The 17,018-nt window shown below is 40.9% G+C and overlaps 1 protein-coding gene across 3 annotated transcripts in view; it reads right to left on the bottom strand.

The window, feature by feature from the left end:
- Positions 1 to 17,018, bottom strand: part of FGD6 (FYVE, RhoGEF and PH domain containing 6) — a 105,486-nt gene that overhangs the window by 55,691 nt on the left and 32,777 nt on the right. For 2 of the 3 annotated variants that reach the window (XM_038420168.2, XM_038420177.2), the window contains exons 3-5: positions 11,416 to 11,557; positions 6,050 to 6,117; positions 5,925 to 5,955 (exon numbers count right to left, since the gene is read on the bottom strand). In XM_038420168.2, the coding sequence (XP_038276096.1) occupies positions 5,925 to 5,955; positions 6,050 to 6,117; positions 11,416 to 11,557 (241 nt within the window). The remainder of the gene's footprint in view (positions 1 to 5,924; positions 5,956 to 6,049; positions 6,118 to 11,415; positions 11,558 to 17,018) is intronic. The other variant, XM_043492117.1, reaches the window with a different exon arrangement.

Genomic DNA, 17,018 nt, shown 5'->3' with positions numbered 1-17,018 from the left:
AATTTGTGAAATTAACATTCCACTATTCAGAAAAGCATGGATCAAACAGCTTTTTGACTGCACAGGGAGAGAGAGACACATTGTTTAAGCAAGATGTGTCAGAAAAAAAAGAAAGGTTTTTTTTTTAAATTGCAATTTTTAAAAAAAAAGAGACAACTGCATAATTTAATGCTGATCCTGGCATCCTTTTGCTTGGGCTCCAGCCACATGTTCACCCTGGTTTGTAGTCGCATACTTCTTGTCATACATAAACACATCATCAGCAGAAACACCTTTCAGTTAATGTGCAATTCCTGCTTAAGTACAAATTCAAAGAGCTCAAATATCAGTTTGGTGTCAGGAATTTTTCTGCATTTGGACACTCTTCAAGGCGCAACCCCTCCACCCCCCAACTTTCACATTCTAGGAAAGGGCCAGGCTGCCACAACATGGCCAACTGCAAGTACGACTGCATGGGACATAGTTGTAATAGATCTTGCAAACACATATTTAATACAAAAGGTCAATACATACGCTTAACTATATCAGTGATACTTTATAATGAAGTCAATACCTGTTGACTGTACTGTTTTTCAAGTACACAAATTACCTCATCAGTCCTGGAAAGCTGACAAGTAATTCTATGTCGTTTTCATGACTAGTACAATAATTCACAGGTCTTTAATAGCATAAGATACTTAATTTTTACAACATAGTCAATTATCTGACTGGGGAGATGTTCACAATATCCTAATGCAGAGAATGGACTAGATAACCCACCAGTGCTCCCTGACAGACCAATTTATTTCATTAACATTTCTTTATAATCTAACTACAGCTGTAATTCATTATTAAATGTCTCAACCAGATCTGACACTGCCATTCAGCAATTCTAAAGCACTCCAATAGTTTAGAGAGCTGTACTGGCATCCTCACCTCACATCTGGCAGGAAGGTAAATATTACTATTTACTTTTTATAGACAGAGAAACTGTGGCAGAGAGGTTCCGAGAACGGACCAAGGCCACACAACAAATCACTGCCAGAGCTAGGATTAGAGCGCGGGAGTTCCTTGCTCCCAGCCTTGTGCTTACACCATTCTGCTCCCCCAGATCTATTATGATTGCTTCTTTGTAGTATTTGACTGCAATTTAGTTTACGTTGTAAAGTCTGAGTCTAATCTTTAGATTTCTAAGAGAATAAAGTATTTTTATAGTGTAAATATGCTGCGAAAACAGCAGCAAGCTAACCCAGAGTTCCCCAAACTGGTGAACGTGGCCCCATTTTAGCCCGACGAGAGTGCACCAGCGGAGATAAAGTTGCTTGACCTCAGATCCACATCTCTCTAACATAAATGCGCTTGTGGCTGTGGGTAATGCAGCGGGTGGCTCTTGGAAAGCCACCTGCCTTGTCTTCCTGCTATAGCAGTGGCCGCTAATGCAAATGGACATAGGAGCAACTCATGGGGATGGGGCTACAGGCTCAGGCAGCAACCCACAGCCCAAGCTTCTCTCCTCTCTTCCCAGCACTCAGCTAAATTGTAAGAGCATACACATCTGGCCTTAAGTGCAACCAAGCAGATGCCCCCATCCTAAGTAGACTGTAGCCTTTTGTTGACTGGGAGTCACAGAGACAGTAAAAAAAGAGGGGAGGAGAGGGAAGTGGGAGGCAGAGATACACCAACCAGAGGCAGAAAAGGAAAGGAGAGAATATGGACAGAAGAAAAATAAATGGCAGTTAACATATGTGCGCATGGCTGATGGGGACAAAAAAAAAAAAAAAAAAGAGGTAACACTCATCTGCCCATTCTTCACAGGAGGGAAACTCCACCAGAAAGTGGTTCGGGGCCACTGAGCTAGCCTATTCTGTATACTGAATTAGAGAGAGTTTAAAATAAATCCCACATATTGTCAGGATGCATTTGTGCATCACATACATGTATGAGAAGCAGGTATTTCCCTATCTTTGGTTCAAATTTTCAGCCAGATTCAACTGGCTTCTACCACTTCCATATGCAGTCACTGTAGCTCTGTACTTCAGTGCCTAAACACCCAGTCTGCAAACAAACAAAATCAGTGGCCACTTTTTGAAAATTTGTTCCTGTATGTAACCTGTTAAACACTTCAACATTTCAAGATGCCTTTTCATTCATGCACGTGTATGGAGCTGGAAGCTGAGACAACATGAATTTTTCCTGTTGTGTACAAGATAAAGGCCAAGCGACTGGTGACTGAGTGCCCAACCTGAAATACTTTAAAGAGACCCAATTTTTAGAAGATGGATGGCTCAGCACTTTCCGAAAATCAGGCACCCGTTTGCCAAGTCTCAAGTTGAGCTCCCACAGAGCAAGGCACCTAAAATCACTTATGACAATCTTGATCCTGCAGCATAATCTATTATAGCCTTGTGTAAATCTTAAAGGAAAACTAGGGTCATGAGCATTAATTCACTTTGGCTTCGCGAAAGCTCAAATTACAAATGGAGTGTGCAAGCCCTGCTTAGCTAGCATTCTCTAAACTCAACATCCATCAAGCTCACAGCAGGTGACTTGCTAGATCTGACATTAAAAAATGCTGATTTAATGTCTGCTGATGGGCTGCCGGTTTTCTTTTTACCAGCTCCTAGCCATTATAACTCACCAGTAGCAAACAGTTTATTTGTATTACAGTAGCATGCAAAGACCTCCATCAGTCACTGTCATGCAAGGCATTGTACAAGCACCCTGGAAGAGACACTCCCTGTTCTACAGAGCTTATCTAATGCATTATACTGGCATATGGGTAAAGACAACCAAGAAATGACAAACCCAGAGACTCTAGCAGACAAAACGCGGACAGCAATTCAACAAATGGAAGACTCCTAAAGTTCACTGTTTAATTTTGTTTACTCTACAACCCATTGAGGCTTTGAGAGCTGGAGGGCACTTGTAAGGGGGCACACCCATACACCTACTGAGTGCTGTGGAGGGAGCCATTTGGCCTTTGCAATATGTAATACCTCCTGGATGCTGGAGGGTGGGAAAGGGTGCTGGCTCACAAATGCACAGGGTAAAGAGTGTGTAGGCCCTCTGCCCTTTTGGGGTATGGAACATTTCAGCCAGTGGTGGACAACTTGCTTGTTCCTTGGGCTCCATAATGCTTTGCAGCCAGATGAGAGTTGTCTTCTATGGAAGTACCTTGCGTCCTTCCCGGGCTACAGCGTACCCCTCCATAGGCCAGCCATAAACTGACCCCAAAAGATAGTATTGCACCAAGCTGCAAGCTGTTTTGTTTTTTGCAGCTCCTGAGAGCAAAGTTTCTGCACTTTAATAGAACTTCATCCTTCAAAGAAGGAGCGAGGAGACAGGATTACTATTAAATGGGTCATTCACTCCGGAGCAACTCCACTGACTCAATACATTTTGGCAAACTTCATTGTGCAAAATTGAAGGCCAGTATCTCAATCAGCACCTTTATAGCCAACACAATGCTTACATTAATTCATGATAGTATATAAATGATTCCAAACCAAACCATTCTATATGATCCAACACTTTGTCTTAAGTATTTATTTTTTGCTCTTCTCATTAAATAAAAAAAACCCACAGCCTTCAGATGGGCTCTTTAAGTGCTTGCGGGAGTTGTTTCATCTAAAGCAATTTAGTTAATATAATCAACAAAATGCAAGCAAAATTAGACTTGGTTATGTATAGTCAGCCTGCACCTATATCCCCATCCTCAATTACCTTAACTTTCATTTCAAGTGCTCTTAAAAATGATTGTGTAAAATGGCACCTTCTCACTCAGATCTGCTCCCTGGGTGTATTGAGCATTATACTTGCTGATTTCAATGACAAAAAATAAGAGTTTACTGCTCTTTACTCCTGTTAGTGCTGCAGAGCCAACGTTGCTAAGATTGAGTGAGCTAAATACTCCTCCACTCTGTACACACCATCCACAGAGCAACTTACTCAACTCCAAGTAGCTGCAGCTGAAGAAACACACAGCCACATTTGGCCTGCAGAACCTTTATTACAGGTGATAAAGCACAGGGTGAAAAGGGCCCAGGCATCACTTTGGGAGCCCAAGCTGAGTTGCTTGGCTGGCAGTCAGTAAGCTAAACAAGTGAGACAAAAACTACTGGAACACAATAAAAGTGAAATCCCACAATGGCAGTGCTGCAAAAGTTACTTTCGACATAGAACCTCACTTTCATAATTGTCTTTTAAGTGGATTTGCAACGTTCTTGAGAATAGTCAGATTCCCTGGGAGTACTGTTACATTTAAACACAACACTGGGTTTCCATAAACTCTGCCAATAGGGATGGCGATTTTCCTTTTAATGAAAATAATAATTAAAGAAATGCTTCCCAGACAGCCCTGGCTGCACTGATGAAGCTTTTCCAGACTAAACTGTCTATTATTTATATTGGAGCACCTAGACACCCATTGAGATCACAGCCCCATTGTGATAGGTGGCATACACAGTCCCAGTCTCAAAGAACTTATGATCTAAACAGACAAACACAGAGAGCTGAACTGATTGCCTAAGGTCACAAAAGATCAATGGCAGAGGAGAGACTAGATTCCTGATTTGAGACTCAGGTCAGAATCCTCTCCACTAGACTACACTGCCTTTATGTTCTGATATTTGTCCCTGAGCCAACAAGAGTCCTCATTCATTTGAGAACATTCTGCCATGCAGTTTACTTTACAGCTAGCAACTAATTAAAAACATCCAATGTTGCTATTTAAACACTATCTGTTCATAGTGCCTTATGCTCAATTCCCCAAACAGGTATTTAAGATGGCTGCTACCTGGCCTAAGTACAATGCTGGTTGTAAACTATAAATTGGCTATTACCATCTGACACAGTCTTTTAAAGTTCAAGCCCTAGCAGACTCAGAAAACAATCACTCAAAAATATAACAAAAATCAACAGGCGGCGTAATAATATTTTTGTTTCCTGTGTTAGCGAGGATGTCTGTTTTACAGGCACAGAAAAAACGCATCCTTGTTTCCAATCTGGCAGAATGTGCTGCACAAGAGACTCATTAGGTAAAAGCAGAAATGTTTAATATGTAGAACTACCTCTCCTTCCTGGGGAAAAACTACTCAGGAGAGGTAGAGTGAAGAAAACTGAAAATCAGTACGTGAGAAAAAATATGATTTCTTATAACCTTTATCAGTACCCTCTTGAGATGTAAAAAAAATTGTGTACTCTCAACTTAGTTGTATCTGTTTATACAATCCACTTCCAATACCTTTGCTGTATGTCTTCTAATATATTAGACAGCAAAATCACGTGCCCAGGAAAGCCAAACTCCTCATTTGCTAGTTCCAGTATCTTCTACAGTAGCTTACAGAATACCTGATTATTGTGTCATTAGCATACAAAATCAAGGGTTTGATACCAACCTACCAAATATACTTGAATAAATATGAATTTGCATCTTTCCATTAGTGAACACATTAGTGTTATGTTCCCATAACAGCAGGGAATGCAAAACGCATACCTGTAAAGAGTTATAGCTCAAACCATACAGTACTGCAGTACAAAAGCCCAGATTTAAACAGATTATCTAACAATCAGGTAAAGTATTTTTACATACATTGTACATATTCAGTTGGTTAAAAAAAAAACAATTTTAAAAGGATTTTTATTCAAAAATTTTCATACTACTATTTATGGAGAAAGAAGTATTCTTGCCAAACAACCAGATAGTTCATTAACCAATAAGGAGCTATAGTAAAACAATTAGGGGCATATTCTAATATTTAATCCAAAATCCCAATAGTTTAAATGGAAGTTTTGCATGAGCATCAAAGGGGATACTACCACACATTTACCCACTATACTTGTTAGGAAAAAATTCCAGCAATTTAGTATTTTTTTTTTACTGCTGCCTAATTAGGTTTATTCAGTGTTTTAAACAAAGAACATAAAAAATTGTATTAGATACTTACAATGTGCAAGAGCTTTAGCACATCCACAAATCTGTTAGAAAAGTAATAAAAAGCAAATAATTACATTTGAACTGCAGAATTAAAATAAACTGAATAAGTATTTTGAGTTTAGCATTAACACCTACACTTTCTCCGAGCTCATGATCTCCTTGGCAATATGGTAAACTTTCGTTTTCTTTCCAGCTGCTTTGCTCTGTAGATAAAATTACATGTTACACTATGTACTCACAAACAAATAGCAAAGATCAACTTCAAGCCAAATTTCCTACTAAAAATATCACTTTATACTGCTCTAAAGTCTATTGGTATTTAGAGATTAATTTGTGTAAAATTGAATTTAGAATTGGACAGAATGATGTGTAAATGCTAATCTATAAATAAGCACTAGCCTCCCTGTCTAGAAACTCTGGAAAGCAACAGATCCCATACTGAAAGTGACAGCTGTCAGCTATTGAAGGAACTGGAGTGTGGATAATACTCATATCCATATTCATCAATAATTTTATTGGCTCATTTGTGAATACAGTATACACATTTGCAGTAAACTCAAATGGGTTTTAGGAACATTTTTCAAGAGATGAACACTAATTTTTTCATGCTGCTTTTAATAAAGAAAAAATGTAACAGGAAATAGTATTACTTTGAAAAGAAAAAAAGTTAACTATTGAGAATCTGCCTTATTAAATCCAAAAAAATGAACCAAAATTAACTACAATCAGATTTCTTTAGCTAGTAAGTCTACTGCATAGAAGAAATGTAATCTTTGTAAAATAAGATTTCAGTCCTGAAACACATGCAGACACACAAATATATGCATATATACCCCTCAATATGATATGATAGCACAGGGATTGAATGAATCCAATCACAGTAGAACGCCATTAATTCTCATTTTTTTCCAAAGTAAAAAATACGAGAATTCTCACAACCAACCCCCACACCCAGCTATCTCATCTGATATTTTAATCCTTGAATTGTTATGGGATCCCTCAAAAAGAAAAGTGCTGAATAAGTGTAAAATTTGAATCCCCAGTCATATGCATGTCAGAAAAAAAATACAGAAATATGAATATTTAAGATATTGACTAACAACATGGAAAGTGGAATTATTTGCATTACAGTCCAATTGTGCTAGATCCTGTACAAACATGTACAAAGGGCACCAGAGAATTTACATTCTGAGCCCCAGGCCCTGCAAACTGTCACCCAATAACACAGAGATGATAATCCCTGTGATAGACTTGGGATGAGCTCCAGTGAAGTCAATGGCGCTCCATGTGGGTGGACAAATGAACCTAGACAGAGCAGCTTGCAGAATCAGGGCCAAAACTTAATACCAATTCCAAGAACGTGGTGCAGCAACAAAATGAGGGCAAGATGACAGGCATGCAAAGATGCTTTTGCACAGTTTAATTGTGTATATAGGTTTCAGAGTAGCAGCCGTGTTGGTCTGTATTCGCAAAAAGAAAATGAGTACTTGTGGCACCTTAGAGACTAATAAATTTATTTTAGCATAAGCTTTCTTGAGCTACAGCTCACTTCATCGGATGCATTTGGTGGAAATGCATCCGATGAAGTGAGCTGTAGCTCACGAAAGCTTATGCTAAAATAAATTTGTTAGTCTCTAAGGTGCCACAAGTACTCATTTTCTTTTTGCGAATACAGTTTCCTTTTTTTTTTAAAAAATATATATCTCTATAGTAGCAGTCCTGGCTTGCCACCAGCCTAGCTGTTATCAGCTGGCACTATGTCTATTATCAACGTAGATTTTCCATTACAATGGGGAGTTAAAGGAGAGATAAAATGAAAATAAATCATAGATAAGCAGGTATTTAACACAGAGAACAAACAGTAGCAAGCTGAAGTTCTGGTGACATCATATGCAGAACAGTAGTAAAAGACCAGACACTGAGTGATTTACCTTAAAAACTTTAGCTGTTTTTATTACACTGTTGCATACTTGTTAATGATGTTTGAAATAAGGTTGCAATATTTCTCTTTGAAAGGTTTATTGCTTCATTTCCTATTTCAAAAAGTTGATTGTAATGCAGCTGCAATCCCATACAATTTCATTTCTATCAGTATTGTAGGATGGTGTTACATCAATAATTAAAGTGACACTTCATATGGTTTGCTGATCTCTAAGAATTTCAGAAGTCATACACTATACGTTTGTTATTCCGATATCCCAGGCACTATTCAATCCAAACAAAGGTAAGGACTACAGATATCAAGCTACAGGACTACAAAATCTAAGAAGTTAAATTCTGAATGTTGGAGCAATTTGTTACCCAACCAGTAGGGTGGCGAATTTTGGCTGGACATATTCCTGGATGTTTCCTCACACGACATAATCTTTAATTAAAGATTAAATCTTTAATTCTTGGAAGCTCCGGGACAATCTTGGAGGGTTGGCAACCCTAGCAACGAGTGAAGCTACAATAATAGTAACATGTTGCACTTACTAAGTGCCATTTATCCAATGACCACAAAGCGCTTTACAAATGTAGGTATCAGCCCTGTTTTATAGATGGGGAACTTGAGGCACAGTGAAGCAACTTGCTCAAGGTCACAACACAAATGAGGGTCACAGCTGTGAACAGAATCCAGGAGGCCTCACTTTCAGTTGATAGTCTCCCATTAGTGTCTACTGGCATTAGTAGCATTGCTAGATCAAAGTACTAATGCTGCAAGTTTTGGTCTATATTTGCAGTTCTCCTTCGAAGAGCAACTAGCATATAAATTATTGAGAGCTGGAAACCAAATTGTAGTTTCTACAATCCTCAGCTAGGCCGTAGTATTTTGTACTACATTGAAACAAGACAATTTCAGCAGTGAAATCCTAGCTCTCCCATTCATATCAATTAGATTTGTATTTGGCAAAGCCCCCATATTAGCATCTAGAAATATTCACTAAAACCAACCAAATTCACGACATTTATATTTATACAAGGATATGGTGTACATCCTTCTCTCTCTCTTTATGGAGAGCATAGCTAACACTATGGGAATAAACTCACATGCAGTCTGTGATTTTGCAAGACAATAACTGGCAACACTCTATAACTGACAGTTGCAAACAAGTAACGATTACACAATAGTAAAATACTAATGCAAAATAAGCACGAGCTGAGAGATTGCCCCTTTGTTTTTTGAACACCCTTTGGAAGATTTTTCTCAGATCAATAGGCACTGGAAATGCCACACTGTGTTTGTTCAGGCAGAAGACACTCATTTGGAAGGGAGGAGAATTTCAAGCATAGTCTTCAAATTTTGGGCCTTGAGTTCTCTCAATTTTCAGGTGATAAAAGGGTAAAAAAACTGAGGTTTTTTCTCAGCAGTTGTTTACTGTACCCGCTGTTGTGGGTGAGAAACATCATTAGAGACTGGATATGTTTGCCAAGAAAAACAAAAACTGCATCGAACAGCTGATTACCAATGCAGAGATAGTTTCATTCTCCCCTGCAGCTGCAGGAACTGTTAGAAGTTTCAAGCAAGGGGCAGATTGTGGGTAAAGTGAATCTGCAGCTGTCAGAGTCCACGTGCCACAGACCAGCTGAGCAAGTTAAAAACCAGATGGTTCACCACCAGTTCTGAGTTACATGAAGGCAAGAGTATATTCGATGAAACACAAGATGTTTCAAGCGCAAAGCAGAATTGCGCTGTGTGTTTCTAGGAATGCCCTTCTGAATCTTGTGAGAAAGATATTTACACTGGGATGTTAGCTGATATACCCACACACAATTTTGGTTAGCTACACAGAAACAGACTGTGCTGCCGACTCCCTCCACACCCCAACTTACTCAAGAGAAAAGTTGATTTACGAAGATGAAGCTTTCAGAGCACTAGCAGAAAAATTTGAGGAAATTCAAAGCTGTTACACAACACGTTCACCTTGTTGAACTTGGAGCTCTTTTCTTTCTGGCAATGGGAAATCCTATATCTAGTTCTCCTTGGCAGGCAGGCATCTGACATAACATTCCACCACAGCGCAAAAAGATACTTGCCCTGTAAGGAGGTGAAGAATCAGCAGTCCCAGCAGGTCTGAAGGAAAGCCGAATCCAGAATCTACAGCCATGCAGATTTCAGGGGTGCTGGGAAGCTGACAGAAACCTCTAATACTTATAAGAAAAGATGACAAAGGAAGTCCCTAGGAAAGGAGATGAAACTCCGGATCATCAACTGATTCAAACAAGTTGTTTTATTACCCAGTCACCCTTGGTTTGAAGGAGGGATGGGAAAAGGAAAATCACATAGGGAGTGTCTTCCAAAGACATGCCATCCAACACACACAGCAGTGAAGAGAGAACCAGAACCTAGGCATTATGGCTAAGGTGTCTCCAGGGCACTTGGAGCAGAAAGCCTGCTAAGAAGGACCTTGTGGAGAGCAGGCAAAGGAACACTGTATCTCATCACTTTGAAGGCACTGAAATCAGGTGCTTAAATGGGTAACGTGCCAGCTAGGTAACCAGGACTAGCAGAGAGAACAAAACTCTCTTTAATTGGTGCCTCTGCATTTGGTGGAGTAGATACAATCAGGAAAGCAGAGTAGTGTGGGCCAGAGCAGTGACTCTTAAATCCAAGAAACAGCAATCCTACACTACCCCCAAAACAAGGTGAGGGTTGGGGCCCATGTCTACTCTGGTCATTGGAAAGGAGCAGCTGAACACTGATTAAGAGGCAGTATCTCATACGTTTCAGTCCAAGGAAGCTAATAATTTGTGGAGTGTGCACATACCCCAAGACAGTTTACTGATTTGAAAGGCTTGTGTGGCTGAACATGCAGCTTCAAGAATGTTGTTCTGCTGAACCAGGAATTGTCACTGAAAAGTAGCCTTTCCTTCCTCAACACTTGGCTAGAGAACTCCTATATCACAATAGTTTCATCTGCCCATGCCCCTAAAACCAATGAGATGGCACTGGGAAGGGCCTCAGCAGTTCTAGTGACCTGTTTTCCAGTTCCTACCCTTTGGCTTCTCCAGTCCTGGTAATCAGTTTCCAATGTTCTTCAGATCACCCTGCAGGAAGCAGAAAATTCTGGGACTCAAAAGGTCCAGAGCATGAGATTAAGAGCTTTAGTAAATGTGCAGTCTAAAACATGCAGACAAAGCAGTCAAGTTTGACTCTTTTGCACTTTACTTCAGTTTGTGGAACTCTACATATACAGGTGCGTGGTGTGTAGGACTACAGGCCCACAACTCTTTGAGGCATTAAGAATGAACTAATGGACTGAGCAGGGCACACTTTTTATAACTATTTCTAAACATGGGTTCTTCACATCAAGGACATTTGCAAATCCACAGCAAGAATGAAGCTTTAAAAAAATTACATTTTTTTAATTACTGTTTTTTTTCAAATGCAAAAAGCATCTGAAAAATGATGGTTTACATTTATACAAGACATCTCTTATGTAGATATTCCCCAAATTCCCTTTACAAACTATATGGGAAACTAAAAAACACTAAGCACAGCTTTAAAAATTAAAATACACCTGCTTATATTCTTGAAGATCAAGCTCCCCTTTGCTAGAATCAGAATTTGTGTCATCTTCCTCATCAGAGCTGTTGATAATCTCTTCATCTGATTGAACCTCTCCCATCAACGCATTGGAATCACGGTGATCTTCTGATGTCCTACAAGAAAAAAAAACCCCAAAACACACATATTTAGTTTATATTAGCATAACTTTTAATTTTTCTTTGAAAAACTATCCATCAGAGCAATGGGGCTAACTGCTACTAGAAGTGCTGAGAGCCCTGAAGAAGATAGAACAGGATTTTCCATAGAGGACCATGATTCTGGAATGCTGTATCTATACTGGTATTTACACAATGTTCATTGCCACAGCAAATGAGTGCCATACAAGTTAAAGAGTCAAAAGGATTTTATGTTCTTTACACCCTTCACAGATGCCAGCATTTATCTTTGCTATCATCCAGGGCAAAACTTGAAATTCCACCCCCTCTTGCTAGCATGTGTATATAGATAATATATTTCATGTGCCCAGAGCGATAAAAGGAGATTGTCATTTTTGTTTCTGTTTTGCTCTGCTCTCTCTCATGGCACTTGGGTTCATTCTGTACATGATGCTCAGTTTGACAACCTTGTTTTGGAGGTTTTGTTTTAAATAAAGGCACACAAAGACATTTGGGTATTCGGCACCCATAAATGTTCAGTCTTGTTTATCAAGGCATGCACTAAATAGTTACATGAGGTTGAAACTAATGCTCCAGGGAGTCAGTTCAATACATACCCACTTTCCTAAAAAAAAAGGGGGGGGGGCTGTAGAATGTACATTTTGTGATCCATAAAATCAGTGAAAATAAAAACAGTGATATCTCTTTTAGACAACTGTCAAAAGTATAAAATATAATTAGGCTCTTTAGCTGTACAGGCATTATGGAGGTCTCAGTTCTCATTAATTTTATCCATATTTGTAACTTGTAGAGATTTTGTGCGACAAGTATGCATGCTGATCCTATGAACCACCCCCCTCCTCTAACCTACCTTGACATCTTCAGTTAAGGCCTTAAGAATGTTTCACAGGAAGAAAATTCACAAGGAAAGAGAACAAGGAAGATATAAATGGCAAACAGACTATTGTAAAACTAATAAGCAGCTTCTTATAAGAACAACAACAACGAAGTTCAGAGTCTAAAACGCTCTGATAAACTCACAGAAACATACCAATTTATTTTAGCCTGGCGGGGGGGGGGGGAAGGGGTGAGGGAGAGGGAGAGAGAGATAAAGGCATAACAATATTTTCAACTATGGAATTAAGTAGCTAATAATTTCAAGTTATACCAAATTAATACACCATTCATTGGATCAGCTTTCAAAGCCAGCAAGGTGCTGAATGCCCTCCTGTCCCATTTACCCCAATGGATGTGGACAAAGAGCAGTTACTTACCCTACAGTACCTGGAGTTCTTCAAGATGTTACAGGCAGCAAGGATCCCACTGTAGGTGTGTACATGCCTCATGCAAGCGACACTGGATGTTGTTGTACATCAGCATCCATTAGGGCTGTGCACGTAACATGTGCTTCTCGACCTTCCCTCATACCCTCACAATTCAAAACCCAAGCTGGTGAGGATTCCAAAAAGTGGGGATGGAGCACAAGTCCTGTGATCCACATTTATATAATCTCAAAGAGCCACATTAACCATAGGGTAAGTAACCATTCTTTCTTCTTCGAGTATGTCCATATGGGACCCACCATCCCAGTGTTGGTGGCTGGCCAGCAGCATACCCTCAGGACAGCGGTAGTGAGCACCAGCTGAAATCAAACAAACAATGAATAAAGTACCACTCTCCCGAACTTGGCATCTGCCCTGGCAGCCATGTAAAGGACATAATATTTCATCAAAGTCAGCAGGTTACTCCATGTTGTAGCCTTCCAGATCTCAGAGATCAACACATTTCAGAAACAAGCAAAAGATGCTCTAGTGAGTGTGGCTTGATGTCCCAAGAGAGAGGCTCATCAGCCAACTGATAGCATTGTACGCCTCCACTTGGAGATTCTTTGTGATGAGATGTCCTGGCCAGAATGAGCTACAAAGAAGCTGGGAGATAGCAAAAATGGCTTGGTCCTATTAAGGTAACACTATAAAGCTTGGAATACTGTGTAGTTCCTTCCTCCAACAGACGAACCAGTTTTGAGCTTGGACAGAGAGGCAAGCATTACCATCTTGAACGTCAGGACAGTGTATGTGTTGGTTCAGTCTCCTCAGCTTTAGGATTGGATGAAGACCTCCTTTCTTCTTCAGAATGAGGAAATATCAGAAGAAGCTGCCTCTTTTTCTGAATTCTGTTGGAACCTCCTCTATGGCTCCTAGATGAAGCAACAAGGCCACTTCTGATTGCAGCAGGCTTTCCTGAGGAGAGGTGCGTATAGGGGATAATGAGTGGAACTGGATGGGAGAGCCAGGGGCAATGATCATCCTGTTACAACTGATCATGCCTGATGGAATGGGGGGAAGCAGATTCTGAAAGTAGCGCTCATTCACTGGATTGGATGGGCTCTCGACCAAGCCGTCAAGTTGACTGGCATGTTGTAAGATTGGGGTGCATTGTTGAGGAAGTGGAAAGGCTGTACCCTCTGTTTTATCTTGGCCTTTTCCTGGCCCAGTATTCAAGATGCCTGTATTTGTGAGATGGCGTCCGTGGCTTCGACTGGGACTGAGGGCAGTAAGGCTTGTGGTACAGCACTGAGATATAAATTCCTAGAGAGCATAAGGTGGCCTTTGAGTCTTTCAGAGAGTGCATAGTGCTGTTTGTCTGCCTGCTAAATAGCTCTTTGCCCTTGAAGTGTGAGTCTTCAATAGTGGCCGGTGCCTCTCGTGCGATACCAAGTGCTTTGAGCCACACACTCTGTGTTTAATTACTATGGGGGCTAGAGATTTTGCAATGGTGTTGGAGACATACATCGCAATGAGTAGTGTCAACCTGGCCACCAGCTGACCTTCTTTAATTATCTTTTAGTTCCTCTCTGCTGTCTTGAAGGAGCTTTGTGAGGAAGGGTGTCACTTGGTCTCAGGTTTGGAACTCATACTTGGCCAGTAAGGCTTGGCAGTTAGCCACATGCGGAAGAACATGACTTTCGTCCAAAGAGGCTGAGTTGTTTTGGGCCTTTAGTCCAAGAGTACCCTCAAGGAGGCTTCAATTTCTCCTGAACTGCTGACATGACCAAGAAGCCTGGGTTGGGATGAATACTTCCACATCTGCCCAGAAAACATGAGGCAAAGTAAGTATCTGCTAGGTATGTGCGACTCTCCTAGACAGAACTAGTACCTACTGTGCCCGCCTTTTAAACGGATTAGTCCATCACAGGATGGGCAGGGCTTTAAGCCCACAGGTTTTGACTCCACCATGCTAAAGAGCTCTGTATGGAGCTCAGGTGGAGTGTCTAGCCATCGATACTCAGTCCAGAGGGTTGGATAAGATCACATTGGTGCTCAGAACTTTGCAGAGTTAGGCTTTCACACAGCAGTCTAGGACAACAATGTTATACACCTCTGAAATAAAAACCACGTGTACAGTTAAGTCAAATGATATTTCTATTGTTCATGCTTTTTAAAACTCTCTCTCTCTCATTCCATCCCAAACAGTACACTTGGGGACTATCGTTGTGGGCTAGAGTAACTCCCTGACTCTCTGGGGGAGGATTACTACAGCACCTCCAGGAACTTAAAACAGTGGGGGGAGGGGGAGAGATTATTGTAGTCCTTGGGACTGTAAACAGCTTTAGAGAAGTATCACCCCGGGATGGTTTGCATATACAAGTTCAGATTCAGAGGCCCAAGGAGACAAAGAAAGGGCTTTTGGTATAGAAGGCTGAGTTTAACCTGGCAGAGGTGCCTTCACTTTGATGCAAAACACAGATGACCTTTTGTGTAGAAGATACCCAACCTTGCTGAAGGGTTGGAAGACCTTGAACCTGCCAGGGTCTCCATAGGACTGATGCGGAGCTGTTGGCAAAGTGTTTAGATCCTTTTATTGTTTTATATGTTCTCTGGATGCTATTGTCCTCAAGTAAATGAAAGAAGAATGTGGTTATGTTACTCATGACCGCTGTCATTCACTGGTCATCGCTCTTGGAGAGAAACAAAAGAACAGGGGCTGGTCATTAGTCAGACCTGCCAAGAGAAGCAACATGAATTTCAGAAGAGTTATAGCTTAAGTCTAAAAGGAGAAGGGAGAGGGATGTGGATCCCTGCCCAGAGAAAGGTGAGGTCTAGAGGCCTGAAACATTCCTGAAACAGACTACAGAGGGGATTAAAGGTGCAGTTACCCCAAAACTGTGACAGACAGTACATCTATAGCTCTTGAGAACAGAAAACAAGAAATTGTTTTATTCTGTGCCAAAACCAAGGAAGTAACACACTATTGGCATAAGATTGTGGTCTAAATCCCTCCATATTTCTACCCAGATGCCCTGCATACGGTATAGTTCTGTCAAACTGGCAAATCTGTACTAAAAATATTTTGCTCTACTTCTTGGATGAAATTTTTGAAGCTGCACAGGGAATCTGGAGGCTTGAAATCCCTCTAGGTAGCTCTGAAAATTTCAGTCCTTATGTTTTTACTGGTTTCAGAGTAGCAGCCGTGTTAGTCTGTATTCGCAAAAAGTAAAGGAGTACTTGTGGCACCTTAGAGACTAACAAATTTATTAGAGCATAAGCTTTCGTGAGCTACAGCTCACTTCATCGGATGCATTTGGTGGAAAATACAGAGGGGAGATTGATATACACACAGAGAGAACATGAAACAATGGGTTTATCATACACACTGTAAGGAAATTTTTTTACTACCACCAAGATCTGCACCTGCGGCGGCTCCACCCGGGCCCGCGCCCTAGGCTTCAAGACGCACCGCAGCGGCCCTCCTACTCGTCGTGGCGTAGCCTCCGCGGCTCTCATTGCCGGCGACGGCCGGGTATGGGCCCGACGCTCCAGCGTCATCCTTCGGAACGGCGCTCGCCTATCTCTTAGGACCGACTGACCCATGTTCAACTGCTGTTCACATGGAACCCTTCTCCACTTCGGCCTTCAAAGTTCTCGTTTGAATATGACTGTAAGGAGAGTGATCACTTAAGATGAGCCATCACCAGCAGCGGGGGGGGGAGAGGGGAGGAGGAAAACCTTTCATGGTGACAAGCAAGGTAGGTTATTTCCAGCAGTTAACAAGAACATCTGAGGAACCGTGGGGGGTGGGGTGGGGGGGAGAAATAGGCTTGAATAGAGACCGGGAATGGATGAGTCATTACACAAAGTAAAACTAAGTTAATTGTATCCATTGTATAATTTGCAAATTAATTCCAATTCAGCAGTCTCTCGTTGGAGTCTGGTTTTGAAGTTTTTTTGTTGAAGGATAGCCACCCTCAGGTCTGTAATCGAGTGACCAGAGAGATTGAAGTGTTCTCCAACTGGTTTTTGAATGTTATAATTCTTGACGTCTGATTTGTGTCCATTTATTCTTTTACGTAGAGACTGTCCAGTTTGACCAATGTACATGGCAGAGGGGCATTGCTGGCACATGATGGCATATATCACATTGGTAGATGCGCAGGTGAACGAGCCTCTGATAGCGTGGC

This window comes from Dermochelys coriacea, chromosome 1 (genome assembly GCF_009764565.3).
Source record: "Dermochelys coriacea isolate rDerCor1 chromosome 1, rDerCor1.pri.v4, whole genome shotgun sequence".
In the NCBI taxonomy this organism is placed as follows: Eukaryota; Metazoa; Chordata; order Testudines; family Dermochelyidae; genus Dermochelys; species Dermochelys coriacea.
Note: the sequence above shows the minus strand (reverse complement) of the source record. Positions and strands in the feature narration are given on the sequence as shown.